We start from the raw sequence: 23,980 nt of genomic DNA on the forward strand, positions 1-23,980 counted from the left end.
GTTTCTAAATAAAAAGCATTTCAATGTGAAAACAAAGTTTATTTTTATTTAAAACTGACTGCAACAGAGTGGTCTGGACAATGTTGAAAGCAAAATCAAAGTTACAAGGAAAAGGGTGATTTAAAAAAACGTAATTATTTTTACGAGCAGTTTTGGGGTTATGTGGTTTGGAGATTTTTTTTTTTTTTTTTTTTTCCAGTTAGAGAACTCAATCTTGCCAAAAAATTCTTAGTGTAATTTATGTAGAAGCCTATAATCCATTTTTCAGTAGTGATTTAAGCCTTTATGAGTTTGCTTTTAAAGATGAGTTTTTGAGGCAAATAAACACATCCAAATTACACTCTGCAAGGTAATAAATGTTTGTCTCTCCCAGACATTGACAGGGAAACCTGGTATTGCTTTCAGGTGGTGTCCTGAGAGCATTTAATTTACTCCACTCTTTGTGTCTGAGGATCTGAGGGTGCTGCACAGTTTGCAGAAATGGGAATTAGCACTTTGCCCCTTTGGGCCATCTGTACATATAATATTTATGAAAGAAACCCAAAGCATGCACCACATGCTGCTGCTGCTGAACAGCAGTTACTGACTGGGGGGAAAAAATGTGAAGATAACTGCAAAGAAAAAAAAATATCTGTGAGCAGTCAGTGTTTTAAGGATGTTTTAATGAAAGAGGATAGAAAAAGGCATTTTGGTTGCAAGTGAATACCAAGAGGGGGCAGTTCACAATCCCACCACTGAGTAGAGTGCTTCTCACAGAGCTTTTCCAACATCAGGCATGTTTGCATAGTTTTCCCTCGGCTGAAATAACAGCTCCATCCAAAGCAGTGGGCTAAAATAGGAGAGACTGGTCTCTGCTGGCAAACAACAGGCAGCCACAGAAGACTCCCTGCCTGGCCCCATAAATACCATGCTTGTGTAACTAGCTGTGGCCAGCTACACACACAAACACCGCAGTCATCGCCAAACCTCAGCATGTCCATCACTTTCAGTGCTCCTGGTGCTGTTCCTAGACACGTGCCCTGCCTCCTTGCTCCACTTTTATCCTCGGCTTTCCCCTGGGTCCCAGACAGCATCAGACTTACTCCCTCCCCTTGCCGTTTCCTTTGCGCCTCTTGACACGGTGGCTGCAGCTTGCCTTTTGGCTCCCTTCACTACACACTAAAACCTTTGCATCCCTTCTTGCGCCCTGAGCTCAGCAGCCTTGTCTCCTGGCCGGAGAGTTGCCTTCTCCTTGAGGCACTGCCAGTGTCCTTCATCCTGACCCCTCTCCCACACCACCGGGACCCGCTGGTGATGCTGATTCCCAGCCTCCCAAAGGACGCCTGATCCCAGCATTGCCATAGCAACTGCTCCTGCTGCTCCCTAGATAAGGCAGGCGGCAGCGCCCAGTGGCACCCCAGCACGGAAAGTTGGCGCTCCAGGGAGCCCCAAAGCCGAATCTCACCCTCCCCGGCACTGCTCCGTAAGTACTGCAGCCACCCTCCTGCCTGGGTAGCCTCTTGCTTCACTCCTTTCTTTTGCTCTTCCCTTTCCTCTAGCAGACACCACCAGCATCTCGTATCACACATTCCCTCCCTACAGGGAGTGGGCTGGGGATGCTCCCATGCAGGGAAAGTTGGGATGAGGCTGCACCAGGGCTAAAAGGAACGGGATGGGGTCCTGGGGAGTGGAGGGCTTTACAATTGCTTCAACTAACTTTTACTGCTGGGGTGGGACACTTTGTAAGGGGCAGAATGAGAGCTGGTATTGGGACACTTTATGCCTCTACAAAGGGTTGGCACATGCAAGGGTTAGTTTACACCTCGAGGAAACAATTAAGAAAGATTTTGCATTTTTTATTTTCTCAAAGACAAAAATGTTGTTGCCAGAACCTTTGTGCATTTTTCCATTGATCAAAGTTAAAAAATTCAGATTATTTTTGTACAAGTTTACGAGAAGTACTGGTACCCTATCCCCAGTCCAGACTGGCTTTCGAACTAACACTAGAAATGCACTGTCTGTGACAAAAACCTGCTCCCAGACAGTTCTGTGGGATCTTTTGCAATTATTAGTAGCAAAAGTTTTGACAGAGGGAGACACCAGCATCAACACCTAAATATTTCCTAAGAAGTTTAAAGTATGCTTTAGGGAAAAAAAAAAAAAAAAAAAAATCAGATTAATCTGAAAAGAATGGTAGGAAAAAAAATGCCTTTTGTTCATATAATTGAAGAAGAAACTCTGCACAGTAATGTGAGGCTGTTCTGTGTACCCAGGAATATGTCACTCCAAGAGAGTAATGTTAAAAATACAGCAAAACTTGTAATGGAAAGTTTGGACTGGAAGGCAAGAAAATTGAGACTTTCTACTTTTAAGGCATCAAATTTATACTCCAACTGCAGTAGATTGATTGCTTTGCTTTGTTCACAAGAGTTGCCTGGGAAGTACTTGTAGAAGGGTAGGATAGGAGCAGGGAATGAGTGAAGATGCCCATTGAGGAGCCAAGGCTGCCTGCTGGGTGCAGGCTGAAGGAACCAAACACTTGCAGGTTCAGTACATTCCCTGTGGCCCCAGAAATGTTTCAGATGAGCTCTGTGGCTAGCAGGTGGGTGCAAGGTGACTACATCCAGATGATGGTATCTTACTCCCTCTTACACATTTGTGAATGACTTTGTGAAAATAAGGTGCCTACTGACACTGTAGAAGCCTGCAGAGGACGTGCAACAGAAACAAGGACAAGTCTTACTTGCACATTTACTGAAGGAAGAGAAGAGCTGGTGAGGATGCTGGGAGTCTGCCTATCCTTCCTTGCTCCTGTGCACATTGAAACCAGATTGAGGAATTAAATAAATAAATAAATAAATAAATAAATCAAAGCCTGTCAGGAGAGCATAAGGGTGTGCACTGTGGAAGGAAACATATCAGTCTCAGAGGGCAAACCCTGATCCTTCAGCAGCTCTTAGTGAAGTGTAGCGTAGCACTGCCTTCAGTGCAGTAGCCCCTGGCTCATATCTTCATGTGGCAGCACACTGTAAGGTAGTCCCACGTGCTTCCATTTCCAGCTGTAGAGTGCCTCAGCGGCATCAAGGCCAGGCCTGTGCATATGGGAATGCAGAAAAGCATGTGTGCATGTTGTCCCACCCCAAAGCCCCAGTTGTCTCCATTTCTACTCTTGAACTCTTCTTCATCCAGTATCACTTTGGCTTCTTCCCCAGGAGTAGGACACAAGCACGGACTCAAACAAGGTTATAGTGAGGGGATAATCCACTCCAGGCTGCCCACAACCTCTGTTTTGTTTTTCATTCCCCTTGCAACAAATGCCATTAGAAGAAAAACAAAGAGGGAGACACAACTTCCACCACCCTTCTGACAGGGAACATGTAGCCTTGCACTGAGTGGTCCAGCTGCCCCAAGATCTGTGTACTGTGATCTGTGTACTGTGATCTGTGTACAGAGCTATGATCTTTATTCACAGCAGATGCACATACTTAAGTGTTTGGGGTCCAGGAGCAGATAGGCAGCTGGTGTCATGAGGCTTCTGTGGCAGCATTTTTATCAACCTATCAAAACAAAAACCCCTTCGGTTCAGATTGCCTACTGCCACCTAGAAAAAGGATATTCTTAAGAGTACTTTTATTTAGGTAGTGTCCATGTAAACATGTCAAGGATGTTGTTAATGATGATGAATGTCCTGCAAACTACTGCATGCTTTTTGGAGGGATTTTTGTAAATTGTGGAAATAAAACATTCCTCTGACCAAAAAAATAACAATAAATTTATGCTTATGGACAGCAATAGATGGCCTACTGAAGCCCTCAAAAACAGTTTGTGGAGACTTTACAAAAGGGCAGTTCACAAATTCTAGGGAAAATAATGAAAGGAAATGACATGTATGTGTAACAAGCCATGTCCTTAATGGTGAATACTACTGATGTCTGTGCCCAATTAGCCCCTGTAAATTTCGATAAAAATTGAAGAAGAGAAAATATTTTCTCCATCTTATGGGCAAGAATGATCACCTAGTCATGACTCATTTGAGAACTGCAATGTCCCTTTAGTCTGGTTCCAAATAAATATGGGCACCTAATTTCCATGTAGCTTAAAAACCTGAAAATCTTAGAAGCAGGCAAAAAATGCAGATTCAATTTTCCTCTATCCAAAGTCTAGATCAGAATCAAATGAGAAAAGTCCAGTTCTTTAGTATTATCCTCAAAGCTTTAATTTTCTGCCTCACAAGGGAGATTTTTCTCACGAGCTTTCATTTCAAGATGGTTTGAATGTCACATGATCAGAAGACCTCAAAAATTTATAACATTTTGGAAGAAGTCTCTGAGAGTGGCTTTTCTGAGTCTTCCTTAAGCTCTACTCTGACCACTTGAGACACGTATCTGCATTAAACTAACCACACAGTAAAACAGTAAAAGAAAACTGCTCTTTTTGTCCATCTCTAGGTAAAATATTTATATCTAATGGGACCCTAGAATTGGTTGTATTGGCAGACTTTTTAACGAAGCCCCACAATTTAGGCAAAGAAAAGAATTCTATTATTTTCATGCATTTGTGTGTGTATGTGTTTTGAGACTATGTTAGTGAGTGGTATGAGCTGTACATCTCCTTTCTCTGGATATCCATATCAGAGCACTCCAATTACCAAAGACTTCTGATAAAACAAAAACTAATAATAATAATAAAAAAAATAATAATAAAAAAAAAAAAAAAAAAAAAAACAAATCAGAGGATTTGCTTTAAGCTACATAATACCAAAGATGTCATTTAGAAAGTGAGAAGTTCAGGTATTGTTTCATTTGAATTTCCATCTCTTACAAGAGTGTATATTAATAGGAGTCCTGCTATTGTATGACAGTGACTCAACATGAGAACTAGTCCATGTGAGGCTGAAGTAGCTATCAGTTGTACCTTATCATTTCTTGTTCTTCTGTCTCTGTGTGTAGAGCCTGTCCTGTCTGATGTTGAATGCTTGTACAAGGAAACAAATAAACAAAAAACTATGTAGGCAAAATCAGAATTTCTCAGCCTTTACAGAAATATTTAAGGCATCTCTGCTCTGTTGTTTCTCAAAAGCAAGAGACTCCAGGTGACTCCTTTGAACACACATCTCTGTGGGAGGTTGGTACAGCCTGGGTGTATTGTAAAAAATCTAAATGACTACTGAATTCTAATTCATATGGAAAAGTCTATATCCATTTCAGAAAGTGTCTCCTGCTGAGTGTGATTTAGAGCTTCACTGTAAGCATTAAAGCTGCAAGAAGGATGAATGTGGCTCATTATGCTAAGAGATACAATAGAGAGAACGAAAAAAAATCATAGTCCACCACTTAAATAGCAGGCTTTGCCTTAGAAGGTGACTGACTGCAGGAGAGCACAAAATGTGTTAGCATGAAGGTGGGTAGGAAAGAAGTTGCACTTAACACACTAAAATCTGAGAATGTGCTTCCATTTTTAAAGGCATACTAATAACTTCATACAGTCACTATGGCAGTCTTCCTTTCCACATGAAATATTACTGGGGAATCTGTTTCTTTAGTGTCAGGAATTGATTTTAGTGGTTTGGGAAAGCACCATTACAATCCTCACATACATCACCTCCTTTGAATGAGAGACCTGTGTGTAATGCACAGCAACAGGAAATAATATCACTCACAGTTTCGCACATCATATGCAACATACAGAGACCCAAGACACCACTATGCATTCTGGTAATCCTTTTCTTTGTATTCTTTTGTCACAAAGATTGGAAGTACATTTGTAAACATGGCAAAACTTTCTGCTGGGCAAATTTTTCAAAATTATTGGGGTCAGAAGTTAGGCTGTAAAGCTATATTTTAAAGCATGCTGAGGGCTTGATGTCTGTGCCTGTGAAAATATAAAGACAGATCCAAGAGATGTAGATTGGAAAATTATTGTTCAATCTATTGAATTAAGAGAAAATAATAAGGTAATCTCTTATAATTTGTATATACCAATCCTAGATGAAGTCTCTTTATGAGTTTGATTTTCATTAGGTGAAATAACTCCATGAAAGAGCTTAGTGAAATCAGACTAGTGTTAAGCAGATTTTAATGGTATAAGTTACTACCAATTTTACAATTAAATTTTACTACTTATTTCCACATTTTTTTCACTCAAGACCTATTTTAAAAAGATCCATAATCTGAAATGGTATCCCTGATTTTACTGAAATCTTTCTAAATGGGGTAATTTTCAGAAAAGAATGTTATCCCCACATAGTATTTAGCTAACAGCCAGCATACTTTAATCAAATCCTATAAAATCCAATGGCACAGAATAAATAAACAGTTTCCCCCTCTAATCACAAAATGTAGTGTGACTCTTCATATGGCTATATAATAAGTTTATGTTTTAAATGAAACATTGGCTGCTTTATTTTAAGCCATAGTTACTGCTTTATAAAGTCAATAAATAGAGCAAGCATACCATTTTAAGGTGCATTCAAAGATTTCTTTATGAAGGGACTTCCTAAGTAGAAGATTTTTATGTATTTATTTATTTTGTGAAATTGTCAATTATGTTTTTAGGCAGTATAACCATTTAGTACAGATGTGAGGCTAGACGAGGCCAATACTGCAGAGGTTGAACCCCTTACCCAGTCCTGATTCAGTAAGATATTTATGAATTTATGGAATTTTACAAATTTCTGTGAATTTTTAATTCTGAAGGGTATGGGAGTTAATGCCTTAAGCACATTATGAGTCAATGCTCCTGACATTTATTACTGTAAGTTAATGTCACACCACATATTCTGAAGTCAGTAGAGTTTAGGACATGTTTTTCCATCCCCTGAAGAATTACCTCATTGGATGATTATGGTTCTGACCTTTCACATTTTGTTTGGCAAATATTTATGTGACTGTATTTTGCTTGAGGTTTAATTGTTCTTTATATAGATGCAAGTTTAGTCAGAGGAATGAGGTTAACAGCCCTACTGTTCTGTTTATTGCTGACAAAAAAACACTGCAATTTACAGATACATTACATTTATATGTAGTTTCTTGACCTCTAGCAAGACCAAAATGAACTTGCACAGTACTCTCCTGTTCTCTCATCTTACCCTCCTTTTCCCTGTTTTTCCTCTAACTGCCATTTCTTTCACCTTTCTCTGTTATTTACCCTTCTTTCAGTACCTCCCTTTCTTTCCTCTTTAATTTTCCATTTCCTTCTACTATTAATGTTGCCTCCAGCTTTTTCTCTTCATTGCCTTCCTGCTCCCTACAAGAAAGTCACAGTCTGCTCTTATTCCCCAAAAATAAAGAACAGAGGTTGTGATTAGGAAACTACCACAGCTGTAGCTGGCTTAAGCCAGTGATGCCCAGATCACGTAAAAAACACCTTCAGATTGACTTTTTTTTTTTATAACATATATATATATATATATATAACATTGCTCTGTTATTCTGATGGGTTTCTGCTCAGCAACAACAGAAATTATTGACAGTAAAAAAATGGTCTAACCAACTTTGCCCTGTGATGACATCTGGAGTGGGTCCAGAGTGAGCAAGTCCAGTATCAAATCTCAGCTTAGGGGATCCTGGGGATGCTCAGGTAGAGAGAGCACCTTGAAGCCCAAAGTAGTGATTCAGTGAGACCTACAAACACAGATGCTTAAGCAGCTTTATGAAATGGGTCCCCACTGTTCCTACCAAGGCCATGAGGTCACCTAACTCACACTAACTCTGGGGTTTGCAGGCACTGACCATCTTCCAGACTCAGCTGTCACACCTGGGTCTTTGAGAGTATCTAGGCCATTTTAGAGGAACTGGAATTGTAAGAATAACTCATCAGCATTCCTAGTTGGATTGAATAATAAACACCAAACATGATCCTTAGTTTACAGCTGAGGAAAAATGTAGACTGAAAACAAAACAAAATGTTCTATTTCCTAGCATTTACTTTGTGTACGTGATAGCACTTTATGGACAATCAAAGGCAGTATTCTTCCACAGAGCTGATATATTTCCTGTGATTGTGTGGGTTGCTTAAAGCAAAGTGGGTGGAAAAATGGGATATTACATGTGTAACCAAGGCTGTGAATAAATGCACCTCTTAGCATGCTTGAGCTAAATCAGGTCAGCAGACTCTATGACAGAGAGCAGCTGGAAGACAAGAACTTGCCTTGATCTGGCTAGCAAGTGCATACCTAATACTGACACATCTGCTTTATGTCATGCTGCCACCTTCTTTTTTTATTTTATTTTTTGGTGCTGTAGTTTCAAAGGGGAAGAAAAACCCATTTCAATGATGTCGACAGAATGTGTTCAGCCACTTGATATCCCAGAAGACAGACTGGACAAGCGAGATTCACACTGTAACCATTTAGGTAAGTGTTGTTAGATGATGTCATTGCAGAAATTGGAGAGGTGTTGTCTTCAAATGATTAGGTCTTGTCCAGTGGCTGTTTTTCCCCTCCAGCAATACAACTGAGTCCTCATGAAACCCGATAGATTACACCTTCTGCCGACACTTCTGATGCCAGATGGAAAAGCAAAGAGTGTTTTTCCTTCATATAAATATTAGCTGAAGCTCTAGAGCGAAGTTAATTAACAAGGAAAAAGAAAAAAGCGTCATTGTTCTTTTTCGCTAGAAAAAGTAGAACAGTTTCTTCATGTATACTACAATAAACTGAAAGTCAGGATATTACTGATCCCTCCCTAAATATTTATTCCATATGCAATTTCAGTAACAGATTTCAAACACCCCCCTTTGCCTCCACTGGGGCAGCTTTCTAAATTCTTTTCTCCTTTCATTTTCAATCTGTTTCCTCTCTTGAACCTATTTCATATATAACTTTTGCACTAAGAGTACCAGAGGCATCTTGTCTCCACCAGACACCTAAATACCAGACTTCATACATGATAGATGTGCTTTTTGCATATTCATGGTCTTTCTCTGTGCTTCAAATGCTATTACTTCACCCCAGCCTTGCAGAATTGTCATAAAGATTCAGCAGCCCAGAAAAACAAAATCTATTTGCTTGTTGTTACCCCTCTGATGACAGTAATGAAACACATGCAATTTCTATTTCTTGTCAAAAAAGTGTCTCATCTCAGGCAAGAAGAATTTTATGAACTTTCTTTGTCTAGCCTAGGTATCCTTTAAGGACTTCCTTTGTCTAGGAAGGTATCTTCATCCTGCCTCTGCCGCAGCATTTCTAGCCAAAGGCACCACTTCTATAACTGTTGGCATGCTAAATGTAATCGTTCCATAAAATTATGTAGTTAAATAAGTACAGTACTAGTTCCACTCTACAAATGTTCCCATCAAGGGATGGGAAATTGAGGCAGTGGGAGGTTAAATTAGTTAACATGCATGGTTAACACCATGCAGAAAGCCTAGGAGGGCTGCAAAGATGATCTGCATCTTCCAGGGATCTAACCAGAGGGTTGTCCATGGGGGTTGGGGGGACCCGCTGAAGCCAACCAAGCAACATTTGAGAAATCAAAGCTTTGGTTTGTGTGATAATGCTAATGACAGGCTAGACTCAACAATTTCAGTTTGCATAAGCACCCAGAAATGCAGATCCTTTCAGAAAAAAAACATGCCAACCATCTGAGTCAAGGCTTGTTTGAAGAGAAAACCAAAATTCCAGTGTAATGTTATGTAAATCAAAAGTGAACACCGATGGCTCAGTGGCTCTGGAATAAAAGCCAGCTCTTGAAGGGAACAATATGCTGGCTTGGTTTGCCAATACCTCAGGCTGAGCCCCCACACATAAATCTTTACCTCACAGAAGTGCCCTTGTAACTCTGTAAGACAGCCTGCACAGTTAGAGCTGAGCGAAACAGTGATGGACTGCATGATGATAGAGCCTTCCCTCTGACACATAACACACCACTGTCCACAGCTTTCTCCCTCTACCACCTACAAAGCAGAAGGACCACCTAAGTCACTTGACTCCCACATAGTGTGGCATAGAGGCCTCTTGTACTGACTTTCTATTTAGAAGATACTCCACAGTATCCACAGTTTTAGAAGAAACTCCACAGGTGTTTTAGACTACTTGGATGAAAGCAGTGTTATTAAAGCTTTTCTTTTCACCTTCTGGTTTATTATTTCACTTCAGCTTCAATTTCTATTCATCTTTTTTTTTTTTTTTTTTTTTTTTTTTTTTTTTAAATACAGAAGACCTTTCAGAGCAACTGATTAAGAGTTGTGACCTCAAAAAGAAACCAAGAAAAGGTAAAACTATTCAGCCTTCCCAAAACACTGAACAGGAGCAAAAAAAGCCAAGGAGAAAAGATACACCAGCTTTACATACACCCCCACCACTAACAGGTAAGCAATACGTATTTTGACTTCCAAATCCCAGTTCATCCTACAGAATTGGCTGGGAGACCTCTTTATATCCCCTTGGAAGTAGGCAGGAACACAGCTGCATGCCATGTGCACCCCAGAATACAGGTGAATGGAGAGAGGCTGATTTTTTCAAAGGCATTCCCTGTTATACAAAGGGCTTTCTCACAGCATATAGGAACACCGAGGTGTGTGGGTGTGTGTGCCTGAAAAACATGCTCCCTTGGGGCTCACAGTCTTACTGCCTTTAGGTGATAAATGGCATGTGCTTATCTCCATCAGCTTCGTGATGCTAGACACCCAGATTCAATCTGGTCCAAAACTAAAAAGGATCCAGTTCAGGCCCTGTACCTCCTTGTGCCCAGGGGAAGGCTGAGCAGGAGTGAGGCTGGGAGCAGACAGGAGAGGCACACACAGGCCAGCTGAGGGTTGCTCCTCCTGGAATTGCAGAGCTCCTGTGCATATGGGGACCCTGGCAAAGGACATGTGTTTAGATAAGAAACACGACAGCAGAAACCACCACAGCAACAAAGGAACTCCTTGTAGGATGCTCTTTGCTGCTCTGCACCAACATACCTCTGCAGTTCAAGAACTAAACGCCACCAACCAGGGGAAGGGAAGAATGAGCAGGAGACTGCCACTGAAACCTGGTAATTTTCCAAGATCAACAGGAGGAATAAATGTTTGTCACTTCCCTCTGCTAACATGATCTCCTTGTGTGTTCTCTGGGGAGAGAGCTGTGCTCTTGTATCAACTGCATTGACTTCTTCTTCCCATGCTACATACATGCAGAGGAGTTAGCCAGTAACCAAGTGCATGGTCCCCTGTGTGCCTGCAACAAGTCACACTTACTAAGTGAAAAACAAGTATTGGAATTCACTGGGATTTTCCAGTATTTATAATCCAAATATTGAACTCATCACCCCTGACTCTTCAGCTTTCACACGTATCTGCCTCTCAGTAATTCTCTCTCTTGGGAAATTGCTCAGAGCCTGGAAAGCTGCATTCTGTACCCCAGGTAACAATTTTATGAAGAGTAAAGAGTTTCTCTAGTTAAAATAGGCCACTTTGGAGTAGCCACAATGCTCCCATGCAGAAACTTGAGCATCTATATGATTAAACTACTTTGATAATAAGCCTAAGCTTCCGAAATAGAGCATTGCACTCATCTTTACCATGATTTCTGGTGGCTACAGTTTAGCCCATTAGGTACAGCCATAAACCATCTGCCTGAGAGTGTCGCTGTCTGTAGCCTATGGGATATAATTGACTTAGAAGAAATGTATTCTGTTGCAAATCCAGAAGGGAAGGCACACCATACGGAGCAGAACATATGCATCCTTACTTCAAAGTAGCAATTGTGAGTTATCAGGTGCAAATTTCTTCAGCGTCTGCAAGGCCAACGTGGCATTTTCTTTTATTCTTTCCTGCAGGCATACTTTCAGACTTCTCTGATAATCTGCTGAAAAGGTATGGTATCACAGAGAAGCCACAGAGAGATAGAGTGAGTCCAGGCTCTCAGATCACTGAACTGCAGCAGAAAAAGCCAAGGAGAAAAGATACGCCTGCAATACACATCCCACCCTTGATAATAGGTAAGAAATTTAATTAAAGGTGCTCCAAGGCTGAAAGGATGTTGTTTTGCCCAGTGTACTCAGCAATTCCTGCTGAACTGGATCTATTTGATCAAACTATGCAGCAGTGGTGGTTCATGGAAAGTCCTTTCTGTATCCACTGCTCATGCTTTTGGGACAGAAGGGTAGGGGAGTAAGAGGAGACATTATGTCACATGATTATCTCATGCAGAGATGATTTTGTTTTTTTGTGAAAATCCAGCCACTGCCCTACTTTTCAAACTTGAGCACAATGTAAACTTTAAAGCCACCAGCACCAGTGTAGCTCACACTGCCTCAAACATACTGGAACAAAGCTGTCCTGATGAACCTCCTGTTAACTTGAGTCCCTAGCAGGCACTGAGGAAACCGAGCTGTGAACTTGCAGTTAGCAGCACCCTAAAGAAAGTTCTGTGCTTCTGGCACAATACACAGTGCAGCAGCTAATTTGTTTAATGAGCATATGCATTCAGCCACCCATGTTTTGGCCCTAAGACCTTTTGTTTGCTGAGTTTCCCACATTCCTGTATCACAGAAGAGCCTCAATTCATCAATGTGTCTGAAGCCTTTTTAAGATGTAAAGCACTGTGGAAGTGTTAATTACTGCTGCAAACCATGGAAGCAGGAAATAGCACAAGTATCTATGCTATACACCAGCTGTTTCCTGATCACAGGCTGGAGCAAAAAATGAATGAGTGAATGAATAAATGAAGGAAAAACAACAAATCAGCCAACAAACACCAGATCCAAAACTAGTGCTGAAAGTGGAAAATCCTGTTCCCTTAGGAAACTCTAGTATGAACCAATTTTTCTGTGGTTTGGCAGGACCAAACTGTAGGACACATCAGATGAAGAGGTCCTGTGACAGATGCTTTCGTCCTGAGTGACTAAGCAACAGCTCAGTAGATCAAGCACCTGAGTTCTAGGTACTCATGGGATTTTCTGCACACCTGAGAATTATAAGGTGTGTAAATGGCTTCAGCAATCACAATAGGTGCTTATATTTTTAGACATTTACTATTCTTATGAATCTGATCCTTCATGACTGACTCAAATGTGCAAGATTTTTTTTCATTAAGCACCTTACATTAATCAGCATGGAGCTTCCTAGAGCAGAGAGGAGTATGACTAAACTTGCAGGATTATGGCAGCAAGCATTGCAAATACTAGTTCCTTGCAAACTGATCTGCTCAAGCAAAGTACATTTTTTTATGCACTCATTGAACTCTTGTATCTAAATGGCCTCTGGCATTTAGACCACAAGTGAGTCACTGGAAACCTGGTCTGATCTTTTGTTGGGTGGAATTAGTTCTATCATACAACTTCTGAGGCCAACTGCAAATGCTCCACTTTGAAATATTTAATATAGAACACCGATAATTACCTGCTCATATAATCGCTGCAGGAAATTATCAAGCAAATCACCCAGAATTTCACATGACAAATAAATTAGGTAGGAAAATATCATAGTCTTTCAGGGACCAATTCAGAAACAGAAGCAGAGGCAAAGTTTATCAAATAATTTGTAACAAATACCCCTGTGGCCCTTGGAAGAAAATTGACATTATTTTGGTCAATTCAAAAACACTCCCAAGAAAGTTGCTTTCAGCCATTTGTAGCACCTTTGAGTATGCAGTGTGTCCTTTGGACTTCAGAGTATATACAGAGAAGGAGGATCTGAAAGTAAAAAAAGTGCTCGATAGAAATCAAAGATGAACTGTGTGGCAGTGAAGCTGAGATGATTGACTCTTGTTTTGGTTTAAAAGTAATTTCTAGCTAAGAGGATGTAGCAAGGGAGAATTATTTCTTTGACACATCTCAACAACACTCTGGTTAGATTAGCACTTATTACACCATGTTTCTAGCCTAGCCTTAATTAGCTCAAGTTGGCACTTAAGGGTGAAATACTCATTTTAAGGATCTTCTCATCTTTCCTCCCATGAACACTTCTTTAATGTTAATAACTTTTATAGCAACAGGAAGTTAATACAAGTTATGTGGTAACAAAAATACATCCCCAAATGGTTTAGTAATCACAAAACTCAAAAGGAAAGAATACAAAAAAAAAAAAAATGCAGTGACTTTCAAATATGCTACAAATTTCCAAGTGTGTGCATTTGCTGTAGAATGATAGAAACTAATACATTTTTCAATTGTTTCCATTTATACTTCCCATGACTCTTGCCTACTGGTGAAGACACCTTCCAGCACTCAGCATGGATACAAAGCAGCCTGCTAAATGCTGCCTCTACCTGAAGAAAACTTTTTCAGATACTGTTCCCTGTGTCCATTTGCTAATGATTGACTGCCTCTGGCAGACTTCTGCTTCTACTGGGGGCAAAGCAGCCTATGTGTGAATGCCTGACTGTGGTTCCCTCTCTACAGATGCATATTTTCACGATACGTACCAACATACAGAGCTCTGCTGGTTGAAAGCTGCCGGCAGCAACTCAGTGTCTTGCTATGAAAAAGTGACTCATTGTGGCTGAAAGCTGGTCTGGTATTTACTACTTGTTTACTTTCAGGGTTATCCCATCAGGTCGCAGACAGAGAATAAACAAACTGAACTCTTGTGGAACAGCTGTGCAAAATAGCATCTGAATTATAGACTCAGAGACCCGAGAAGCCCCAGCAGGGCTATGTGAGCTAAATAAATATAGAAAGGCCTTTCTGTCCCTGTGTTCCTGGTACCAGCATTGGAGGAGGAAGCAGCACAATCAGTGCCACGTGTACCTCTTGTGACCTGTGTTTAAGGATTGTTCTGATTTCTGATTTCCCCTTCTCATCCCTCCCAAATGTCCCTGTTCCTGGTGTATCAAAAGCAATACAAAAAAAAGTCCATGTAATTGTTTGTAGTAACAGAGAATAATTACTAGATTATCTTTTTAAGCAGCTGTCCACACACATAGCTTTGTTGATAATGTAGATTAAAAGGGCAGCTGTGTTATTGCTCGTTGTTTTGACCAGCTGGTTACAAGTGCTCTAGGACAGTCCTCTTCCACCTTGAGTGGCTAGAGACTAGATCACAAATAAAGTCAAACAAGCTACAGAAAGTGACAAAAAATAATGCATCTACTGGATGCAGGTGATCTGAATGAGAAGTAGAATCAGTTTCACACTTTGCAAACATCCAATACAAATGGAAAATGGAGTTATAGAAAGGTGGCTGCTAAATTAGGATCTTTATGTTGTTACCTGGGTGAACCCATATCTCCCCGTTGTCTGCAGGTGACTAAGGAAATCAGTTCCTGAGCCGACTTAAATGTCTAAGCATGGACATCACAAAAACCTACCTTTCTTTTTAATGTACTCAGGCTTCAACCTCCTGTTGCAGCAGCACAAAAAACATTGTGCCGCGTGTGTACAACTGAGCCATGGAGTAGAGAGACCTCTGCAAGTGGCCAGCTCCCCTTCAATCAGCCAATTCCTTGGCTTTCTAAAGGGATTAGACTAGAAGAAAAAACATAATCACAGTTCTAAGGTGGTTTTTTGTTTGTTTGTTTTGTTTTGTTTTTTTCATCACATACAACAGTAAATGATTTAACTTAATCCAAAGCCAGCACTCAGCTCTGGGACACTCTTTATTGCTATCCCAACTTATGAACATATTCAATTCAATTTGTAAGAGCTCTTCAGGACTGCAGGTTTGAGCAAGAATGTAAATGCAGGTGTAAATATGGGAGCGTAAATGTGGCTGCATAGGGTTTCTTAATCAGATCAGAGATAACTAGTAAAGCCACTGTGTCAAGCCCTCATTCTCTCTTATGTCCTACAAACCCAGTTAAGGTAGCTCCTTTAGGATATTAACTTCCCTGCTCAGTGAAAACCCTTGCATAACATAGGAGCAGCACAACCCCTTTCCTTTACAGGGGATGTGACTGGAGCACTCGAGTCATCTTCCAGCCCAGCTGCAGGAGTTGTCTATACACAGTCAAGTGGAACTGGTGCCCTCTTGGCAGTTTTCTGATTTACATCCCAGGGGAGAGGTTTAGATCTAGGTGGTACCTGGCAAATGGTTGATCTAATCCAACTTCTTTTGCCTACATCTGAGCTTCCTAATAGAAGTTCTCATGAGCTCTCTGTGAGCCTTTGAGGTCCTAGTCTCTAGCTAAAAATTGCAAGTAGTTGCAATTTCTTTGGGGAAAATATGACTACACTGTAATTCTATGCTGCTTTCTTAATCAGATCTCTTGGCAGATATTAACAGAACAACCTGCCAATCCTTAAAACAGATCTGTGGGATGAGCTACATTTCATAATATGCACAGCTGAGAAAACAGAAACAGGGAGGCTAAATGATTTACTTGAACAGTAAACAGAGAAAGACTGATTTACAAATGTTCTCAAATTCCCACATTCTACTTACTTTTAAACTTGTAATTTCCACGGTGTTCTGTAAAGCAGGGTTTCTCCACAAGTGATCATATCAAGCAAACAAACAAAAAAATTACTTCCCAGAGTTATAAATGTAATTCCAGCTAAATCATATCATTTGTATGTACCACTTTTCTACTGTTTCACATTAGAAGTCTGATGTTAAAGACACATGGTTTTTCTTGAAGTGGCTGGTGGTCCACATTGTAGAAATTTAATATCCTGCAACTAGAGAAAAGAGAGGCTATACCATCCTCTGGGCTTTGAGTTTTGAACACTACTGAAAACCTTTGGAGTTCACCAGTCACTAAAATGACTCATTGAAAATGAGTCATCATCTTGCTATTGATCGTGGTAAGCATCTGGTGTGCTTCTGCTGTAGGTCCACATGAGAGCTGGATACTTCTGCTTGTCTACTACCTTCCAGATGTGTCTAGGGCCTGCTCTAAAGGGGCATGTAATCATGCCATCAGAATTAAACTCACTTTTCCTGCGTGACTTGGTAATTCAATTAGGAGTGAGAGTGGACATGATCAATTACAATGCAGCTTCGATTAGTTTACATTCCTGATCTCTTATTCCTGAGTTTATCCTAAACACAGGTTAGCTCTCATCAAATTAAGTATTTGAAAGCACAACTAAAATGCTCTTAAAAAGTAACTTCAATGTTGTGTTTCCAAATACTTCATGAAGAAAACAAAGAAAGAAACAACAAAGACAACAGAAAAACAAAAGTCTGCATTCATCTAAATTGTCCATAATGAAGAGAAGTCAAGGTAGGGAACATTAACATCCATCTCCATAACATGACATAATTCTTTGCTGTTAACAATCATGGTTACTCAACTGCTACTTGAATATATTAAGTCCTTTTTGTTTCAAAATAGTATTCATGCACACCTTTCAGTTTATCTCATGGTCCTGCTGAAACCATCTATTTCACAAGAACCTCATATAAAGGAAGCAAGAGGTAATTTAAATGAAAATCAGTATAGGTTAATATTTTTATTAATTCATCAAATCTCAAAAAGACTCCAAAGCTGAAGAAAATCTTCCTGTGTGGTATTGCTCTATTTTCAGACTCATGAAGGCTGAAAGCCTTCTCTGTTCAGAGTGCTTTCAATGCAGAAAGAAGCAAAACAGGTTGGTTTGACAGAACAGCTCAGCTGGTTAGTGTAGACTAAAAGCAAACACTAAGACTGAATTAGGGTGATATTTCATTGGTTTCGACTCAGTGGTTGCCCTCATCCTGTTTTTAGACTATATTGACCTCTACACCAAGGAAGATGACCATGAACTATATCTTACAGGTCGCTTGTTTTTTGCTGGGAACAGGCAAAACCAACACAATCTGTTAAAATAAGGATCAGTAATATTTTTAATGCATTGTCCTTGTCCTCTCTTTGCTTTATTAATCTAATTTCTAATAAAGAGAGCAGTTAAAGTAACAGTGACATTATGATATCACATAAAAGCCTCAAGGTCTTACCGTTTTAATTGAGAGAGAAAGGGAAAATGAGAAAAGGGGAGAGATTTGTAGGAGATATGATCCACAACCTATCTATCTAATTAATAAAGACTTTGAAAGTAGAGAATACTTAGACATGGAAGATATGTTACATAGTATGCATACATCTGAAGAATCTGGTTTCTGGAATCCCCATGGTGGGCTCTAACTGTGTAATCAAACTTTCTTTCAAGTTCATGTCACGTTGTTCTTCAGTGCTTTCATGATAAGGATGGGGTCTTATTTTTCTTCTATTACGGGATAGATAGGCCTTAAAAGCTTGTTCAAACCCCAAGCCTCAGTAATTCATATACTTGCTCCAAGTCTTCAGTAACACACCAGAGTCTGTTTTAACATCAGTCTTAATCCTGCTGCTTCTGCAGTTTATTGATACCATATAGCTTCAGTGGGAATGGTACGTGGTGTATGGGTATTCTAACATTTGTCTCTTGTGTATTTGTGAAATCTAAGTCATATTGCTATATACATATGGAAAGCAAGAATGCATACACATATTAATTACAGTATTTATTTCACCAGACAAGCTCTTTCTTTTTTTAGGTTCCCAAACCCTTTTAACAAACAGGTTACCAGACAAATCTTCAGTGTCTCTTTTCACAGGTAGCAGAAATATGCTGTATTTAAGAGTGCTTGGTAATTTTAGCTAAAAACGCAGGGATCCAATTCTAGTTCATGAGGAGATGGATGTGCCAAAACTAAATGAGGAGTAACTCCCATGGTGTTAGGAAAACTACTTTAGGACCAAAAAAAATAGAGAAGATAGAAAAGTCTTCTTATCCTGATATTTTCTGAAGAAGTTCTATTTAAAATCAATTCATTTTTTTTTCTCCCTCTCTTGTTCTTCTGTTTTTAAGGGACTAAGCTGCTTACAGAAGAAAAGCAAACAGTGATTATGGAAGATGAAGAAAAGGATGGAGACACAATCCCTAGCTAAGATTACAGTGATATTTTCAATAATGCAATGTAAATAATTCTGGGTCATTCGAAGTGGCAGCACATAGAAAAATAAGTCCTTTCATTTTTATAAACAATAAGTTTCTCAAACATGCACTTGAATTTAAACTATCTTCAAGTGCATATCTGCATCTCATGAAATCCCAGAAAGCATCACAGGATATGACAGAAAATTTGCCTACATGTAGGGTTGGAAGGATTCTCTTGGTTTACTAAAAGCATCTTCCCAGGATTTTTGTCTCTGAGGGATCCACCTGAGATCAGATCTAGTATCATGTAGTGTGGTGATGAAGACTGACACAAAGGACTGTACTGATACAGTGTAGCTGGCACTAGACACCGGAGTGTCAGTAAGTGTATGATAACACATACCACCGGATACCACAGGGTGGTAAAACCTCAGCTAATGATTCAAATTACATTTTTCTCCTGACATTTCACCTCATTTTCCCAGCTCTTCTCCATTGGAATAATGTTGACCACAGTGAAAATTTCCACATGTAGGGCAGATGTGGTTGATGTTCCTGAAATTCAAAGCCAACACTTCTTGTGCCTGTATCTGCTCATCAGTGGTGTCTGTGAGGAGAAAAGGGTAGATGTACTGTAGTACAAAAGCTTACAGCTCTGGGCTGTCAGCATTGACACATCAAACAGAACAGAGGGCAGAGCTCTCAGAAGAGAAACATACGGGAAGCACAACACTTGCCTGTTACACTGATTTTTTTTTTTTTCTTTCAAAGGTTTTATTCCTGAGTTGGTGAAAGATGAACTAGCTGTACATTTGATCCTTTTACTCCATGTTTTTTCTTTTTACACTTGCTTTTTAAACTCAGTCCTCAGTTGTCAGCAAGGAGAGGCTGTAAGGATTAAAAATCACAACAGGAGATTCCAAACTAGTAAAAGGAGTAGCATTATTCACTGCCAGATGCATACTGCAAGGTGAAACAGCATAGTGCTTTTATTATTATTATTATTATGTATTTTTTAATAGTTTAACTCATTAATTCAATCAAGAATTGTTTTCACAGCCAGCTACAGTCTTCAACATTTGTGCAGAGACGGGTACTTGTAGAATATTGTACGTAATAGGTAGGGCTGGATAGATTTCTGCTTACCTTATTAGCTCTGTACGCTAGATGGAGCAGCACTGCCAGCTGGACCCTTAGGGACCTTGGCAAAGAGGTTAAAGATCATCTAGCCTGGCAGACTGAATTCAGCAATCTTTTTAATACACATAGGCAGACAGCTGAGGAACATACTAGTTTGGACTTCATTTGCCACAGTGACTGACCCAGCATCTTTCATGACAGTGCAGTCCATTCACAGATGTTCAGCTTCAAAATGTAATCAACAAGCTTATAATAAATGATAGTACATTAAAGCATGCAAGAGAGCAGTTTTATTATTAATGGAATGTGTGATACCTAGCAGGTATACTTTTAATCCTGTTAATATATCTGAAAGATAAGAGAATATTTAAAATATGACCAATCAATATTTCATATAATAACATTCACTTAAGGTACACAGTAAAGTATGTCACTGCAAGTACGTGGTAAGAATGTAGACACAATAAGTATGTCACATCTATGAACCAACGCACTGTTAGTGTTTATGTTTGGGAACTGGAAGTTAAAACTCCATATCCACATAACATCAAGTAGGCAGTGAGGTCATCCAAACTCTATACCATGTCTGTCACCTGTGCCCTCTCCTTATGGATGTGAGTTCTTTGACCGTCAGACCTTGAATGCCCTTCTCACTACCAAGAGTTTCATTTGGATCCCACTCAAGTAGCTCAAACAAAGCATGATGATTAAATACAGGAATACTTACAGGACACAAAGTAGGAATGAAGCTGCTGAGGCCAGTTTGGGATCATGCTGTGCTTCAGAGATTAGGGATTCAGACAAAGAATAAAGGACATAGCCCCCTCCTGCTGCAAAACACAGACATAAGACAGATATGTTGCCCCTGTAAAAGAAGGTCCATGGCATAAGACTCCCTATACATTTATCAAGAGCCAAGGCACTACAACAACAATTGGGCTTTATGTAAGTGGTGCAGTTCCTAATGTGAAGAATATTTTTAGTGCTCTAAGAAAATTAATTTCAGGCTTGAGTGAGGTAAAGCAGCTAATCATGCATTTGCACACACTGGTTCACACCAGCTTCACAAAACGGTACACACAAGAAAAAAATACCAAGTTTTATTACTTATTACACCCATCCTTAGAGTACAACTGTGGCCCTGTTTCTCAAAAATAAATAAATAAATAACAATTCTCAGAATTTATTATCTTCTGGCAAAACTTATTCCTGTTTGGATTACACTTATGTCAACTGAGTAGTAGCTGAATTATTGAATCCCAGCTGAGATTCTGCACCTCTAAAACAGCTTTTGTCCCCCTACAGAAGCTTCTGCATAATGTAAAAGAAAATATGTGTAGTACTCACCAAGGGCAATCAAACTCTGCTTCTATATTGATGTTAGCAGTGGGGAGGAGAAGAGAAGAAATATGCATGAGATGCAAAGACAGAAGAGTGGCCATTCTGTAAGAACTCTCCCAAAACAGCATCAACACAAGCAGTGCTCATGCTAGGCCTTTTCAAGATTTTAACTATTCCCTCCTATTGCAAACCAGGATTGTCCCCTATGATGAAGGTGCCTCAGAGTTCACTTGGTACTCATACAGGACTCAGGAGATGTTCACATTTTTTTTTCCCAGCCAGCAGCTCCCCATGGCTCTGCCAAGCACAGTGCTTGACCCTTGAGGCTGCAGTACTTGTTTCTCTCTGTTTATATGAGTGAAAAGAGCAGCACAGTAGCCTTGGATTGCTCCAGGTTGGCTGCCCCAGGACTCTGGAGAATCATTAGAGATGCTCTGAGGAGCATAAAGGCTTTAGTGCATCCCCAAAACATTTTGTCACATTGTTAACCCAAGAATCAGTTTGTCTTCAAATGTAGCTTTGAGTGTGATTCAAGTTTAGTTTTACTAACAAAGTTGGTGACTATTTTCATTAACCCAATACAGTAATAGTGAGTAGGTAGAGTCCTGAAAAGATTCAAATGAACATCAGCAATGAATTAGCCATGAAAACACACATTTACATATGAAGGCTTCTAACACAAGGCACAAGCACAAATAGGATGTGAATGACTTCATTGCTTTAAAGAGGACATTTTTCAAAGGCTAGAGAATATTGACACAACTTAATATGAAATATATATACATAATTTAATAAAATAAAATAAAATAAAATAAAATAAAATAAAATAAAATAAAATAAAATAAAATAAATAAAATAAAATAAAAATAAAATAAAATAAAATAAAATAAAATAAAATAAAATAAAATAAAATAAAATAAAATAAAATAAAATAAAATAAAATAAAATAAAATAAAATAAAATAAAATAAAAAAGGCTCTAAGCTTACCATAGCACTATATGCTCTTCACTGAAAAGGAGTTATTGTCCCACTGACATCTCTGATGGCACAGCTGCCTGATTTACCTTCTCTGTATAGATCAACTTGAAGAAAGACCGTAAAAATGCCGTGACATACATCACTCTCTGTAGTTCATTTAGAATTGCATATTTATAGTCCGACAATTTGGCATTTACTTTTTTTTTTTTTTAAACAGGAGCAAAGTGGGCGACTGTACATCAAGTTTTTACATGCCCAATTGAGTAAATAAAAGGTTTTGCAATGTTCCTGGGAAGCAGTGTTGTGACATATCATTTCTCAAAGTTTTCATCTGCCTCATCGCAATCAGTGAAAATGTGGTGTTAAATTATTTGAGAATAAGATTATTTCAAAACAGATAAACGCTGTTGCTTTCCTCGGGGACTGCCCAGTGTGGGATGGTGGGCTGGTTGGGTTTATTGGTTGTCCTTCAGGCTCTGAACTCTCCGTTTAAGACCAGATACAGCTAAAACTACATTAATTGCCCTCCTAGGCAAACGTCTGGAGTTTGTGCCCTCTCAGGCAGAAATGTTTTTCTTTCCCCAGTGTCCCCTAAGGTCTCCCATGGCCGTTGCAGCAGAAACAGAAGGCTCCAGAAAAGACAAATTTTGCTTTCACTTGGTAAGCTTCAAGAATTAGTTGTGTCTGAGGACACACACTCTGGAGCACCACTTTGAAGTGCTGGTAGCAAATTCAGTCCTCGCTTCCTGCTGCCAGCTCTCTCCATTAAGAGAAGGATGCAAAGGAACTGGGCTGAAGGAAACAGGAAGGGCAGAAACAGGCTAAGGCCACAGACTTTCTGTAGCACTAAGACTGCAACGTTCCAGATTTAAGTCACTTAAGTCGTCTACATGTAGGCATTGACTATTCCAGGGCCTTAGTAGCTGGTTTGCATTCAGACATTTACTTGGAACTGCATCTCACCCCAGAAATCTACACTGTGCAGGACAACCAGTCTGAGGACTTATGGGAATGAAGTGTTCCAGTCAGTGAATAAAACCCTGTCTGCATTTGGGAGGTTGTTAATGGCTGATATTTTTATAGTGGATTCTCAATTACCTTTACCTAGAAACTAAGGGACAGGGTTGCATTTACAGTAGAACTGGGACAATAGAGCTACAATGGCCTTACGCTACATCAACTTTCAACTTAGGACTGCAGAAACACCATTACCCATCTGAAGGGTATGCAATTAGTATTTTAGTAGTGCTAAACATGAGGACCATAAGGTATGTGACTTACCCAACAAAACAGCAACAGAAACAAATACAGAGCAACATTCACAATGCTTTTGCTAACTCACTATCTATCTCCACAGATATAGCAGTATTTGTATGGTTTGAGTTTACCAACATTTACACTGAAAATGTGTCTGAAATTTTGTCTTACTGGCTAATAAGATGATACTTGTATAATGCTTTGACCCCTATATGTTCTTGCGGTATTCTTGTATGCAGAGAGGCTGCTCAGATATTACAACTACAGGTGAAAATCAAAAGTACAGATCAATGAAGTGCATTAGAAAATTTGGCTTCTATTTGTATTTAGCTAAGCTCATAAATGCATATCATTCTGTTCCTTATATCCCCAATAAAAGCCATGGACCTCTTAGAGAGAGTTAGTTCAAACAGAAATTCCATCATTCTGGAAATGTAGTGCTTTTAGTGTTTTGTACTCGTAGAAGTACAAAGAGTGAACATTAAAAGTCAGTTTCTACTCCATGATACCGGCTTATAGT

General features: G+C 39.5%; 1 protein-coding gene and 1 long non-coding RNA gene across 2 annotated transcripts; one reads left to right on the forward strand and one right to left on the reverse strand.

The window, feature by feature from the left end:
• The first annotated feature begins 1,081 nt into the window (after window positions 1–1,081).
• Window positions 1,082–20,160, forward strand: PPP1R17 (protein phosphatase 1 regulatory subunit 17). Its single transcript, XM_084509701.1, has 5 exons — window positions 1,082–1,462; window positions 8,223–8,332; window positions 10,135–10,287; window positions 11,739–11,900; window positions 18,675–20,160. The coding sequence occupies exons 2-5, from the start codon at window positions 8,251–8,253 to the stop codon at window positions 18,752–18,754; spliced, it is 477 nt and encodes a 158-aa protein (XP_084365827.1). The 5' UTR covers window positions 1,082–1,462; window positions 8,223–8,250; the 3' UTR covers window positions 18,755–20,160.
• LOC311431810 lies at window positions 19,639–22,002 on the reverse strand. The gene is made up of 2 exons (XR_014689653.1): window positions 21,231–22,002; window positions 19,639–20,713 (listed from the first exon to the last, which is right to left on the reverse strand). It is a non-coding gene; the product is annotated as an uncharacterized lncRNA (long non-coding RNA).
• Between the last annotated feature and the right edge of the window lie 1,978 nt (window positions 22,003–23,980).

This window comes from Aythya ferina (assembly GCF_964211825.1).
Source record: "Aythya ferina genome assembly, chromosome: 2".
Lineage (NCBI taxonomy): Eukaryota > Metazoa > Chordata > Aves > Anseriformes > Anatidae > Aythya > Aythya ferina.

Bases quoted from the DNA above. Each gene is read 5' to 3' on its own strand.
- PPP1R17 (XM_084509701.1), top strand. From the start codon at position 8,251: ATGATGTCGACAGAATGTGTTCAGCCACTTGATATCCCAGAAGACAGA. The intron at 8,333-10,134 runs GTAAGTGTTGTT...TTTTAAATACAG, and splicing joins TTCACACTGTAACCATTTAG to AAGACCTTTCAGAGCAACTG. The intron at 11,901-18,674 runs GTAAGAAATTTA...TCTGTTTTTAAG, and splicing joins CATCCCACCCTTGATAATAG to GGACTAAGCTGCTTACAGAA.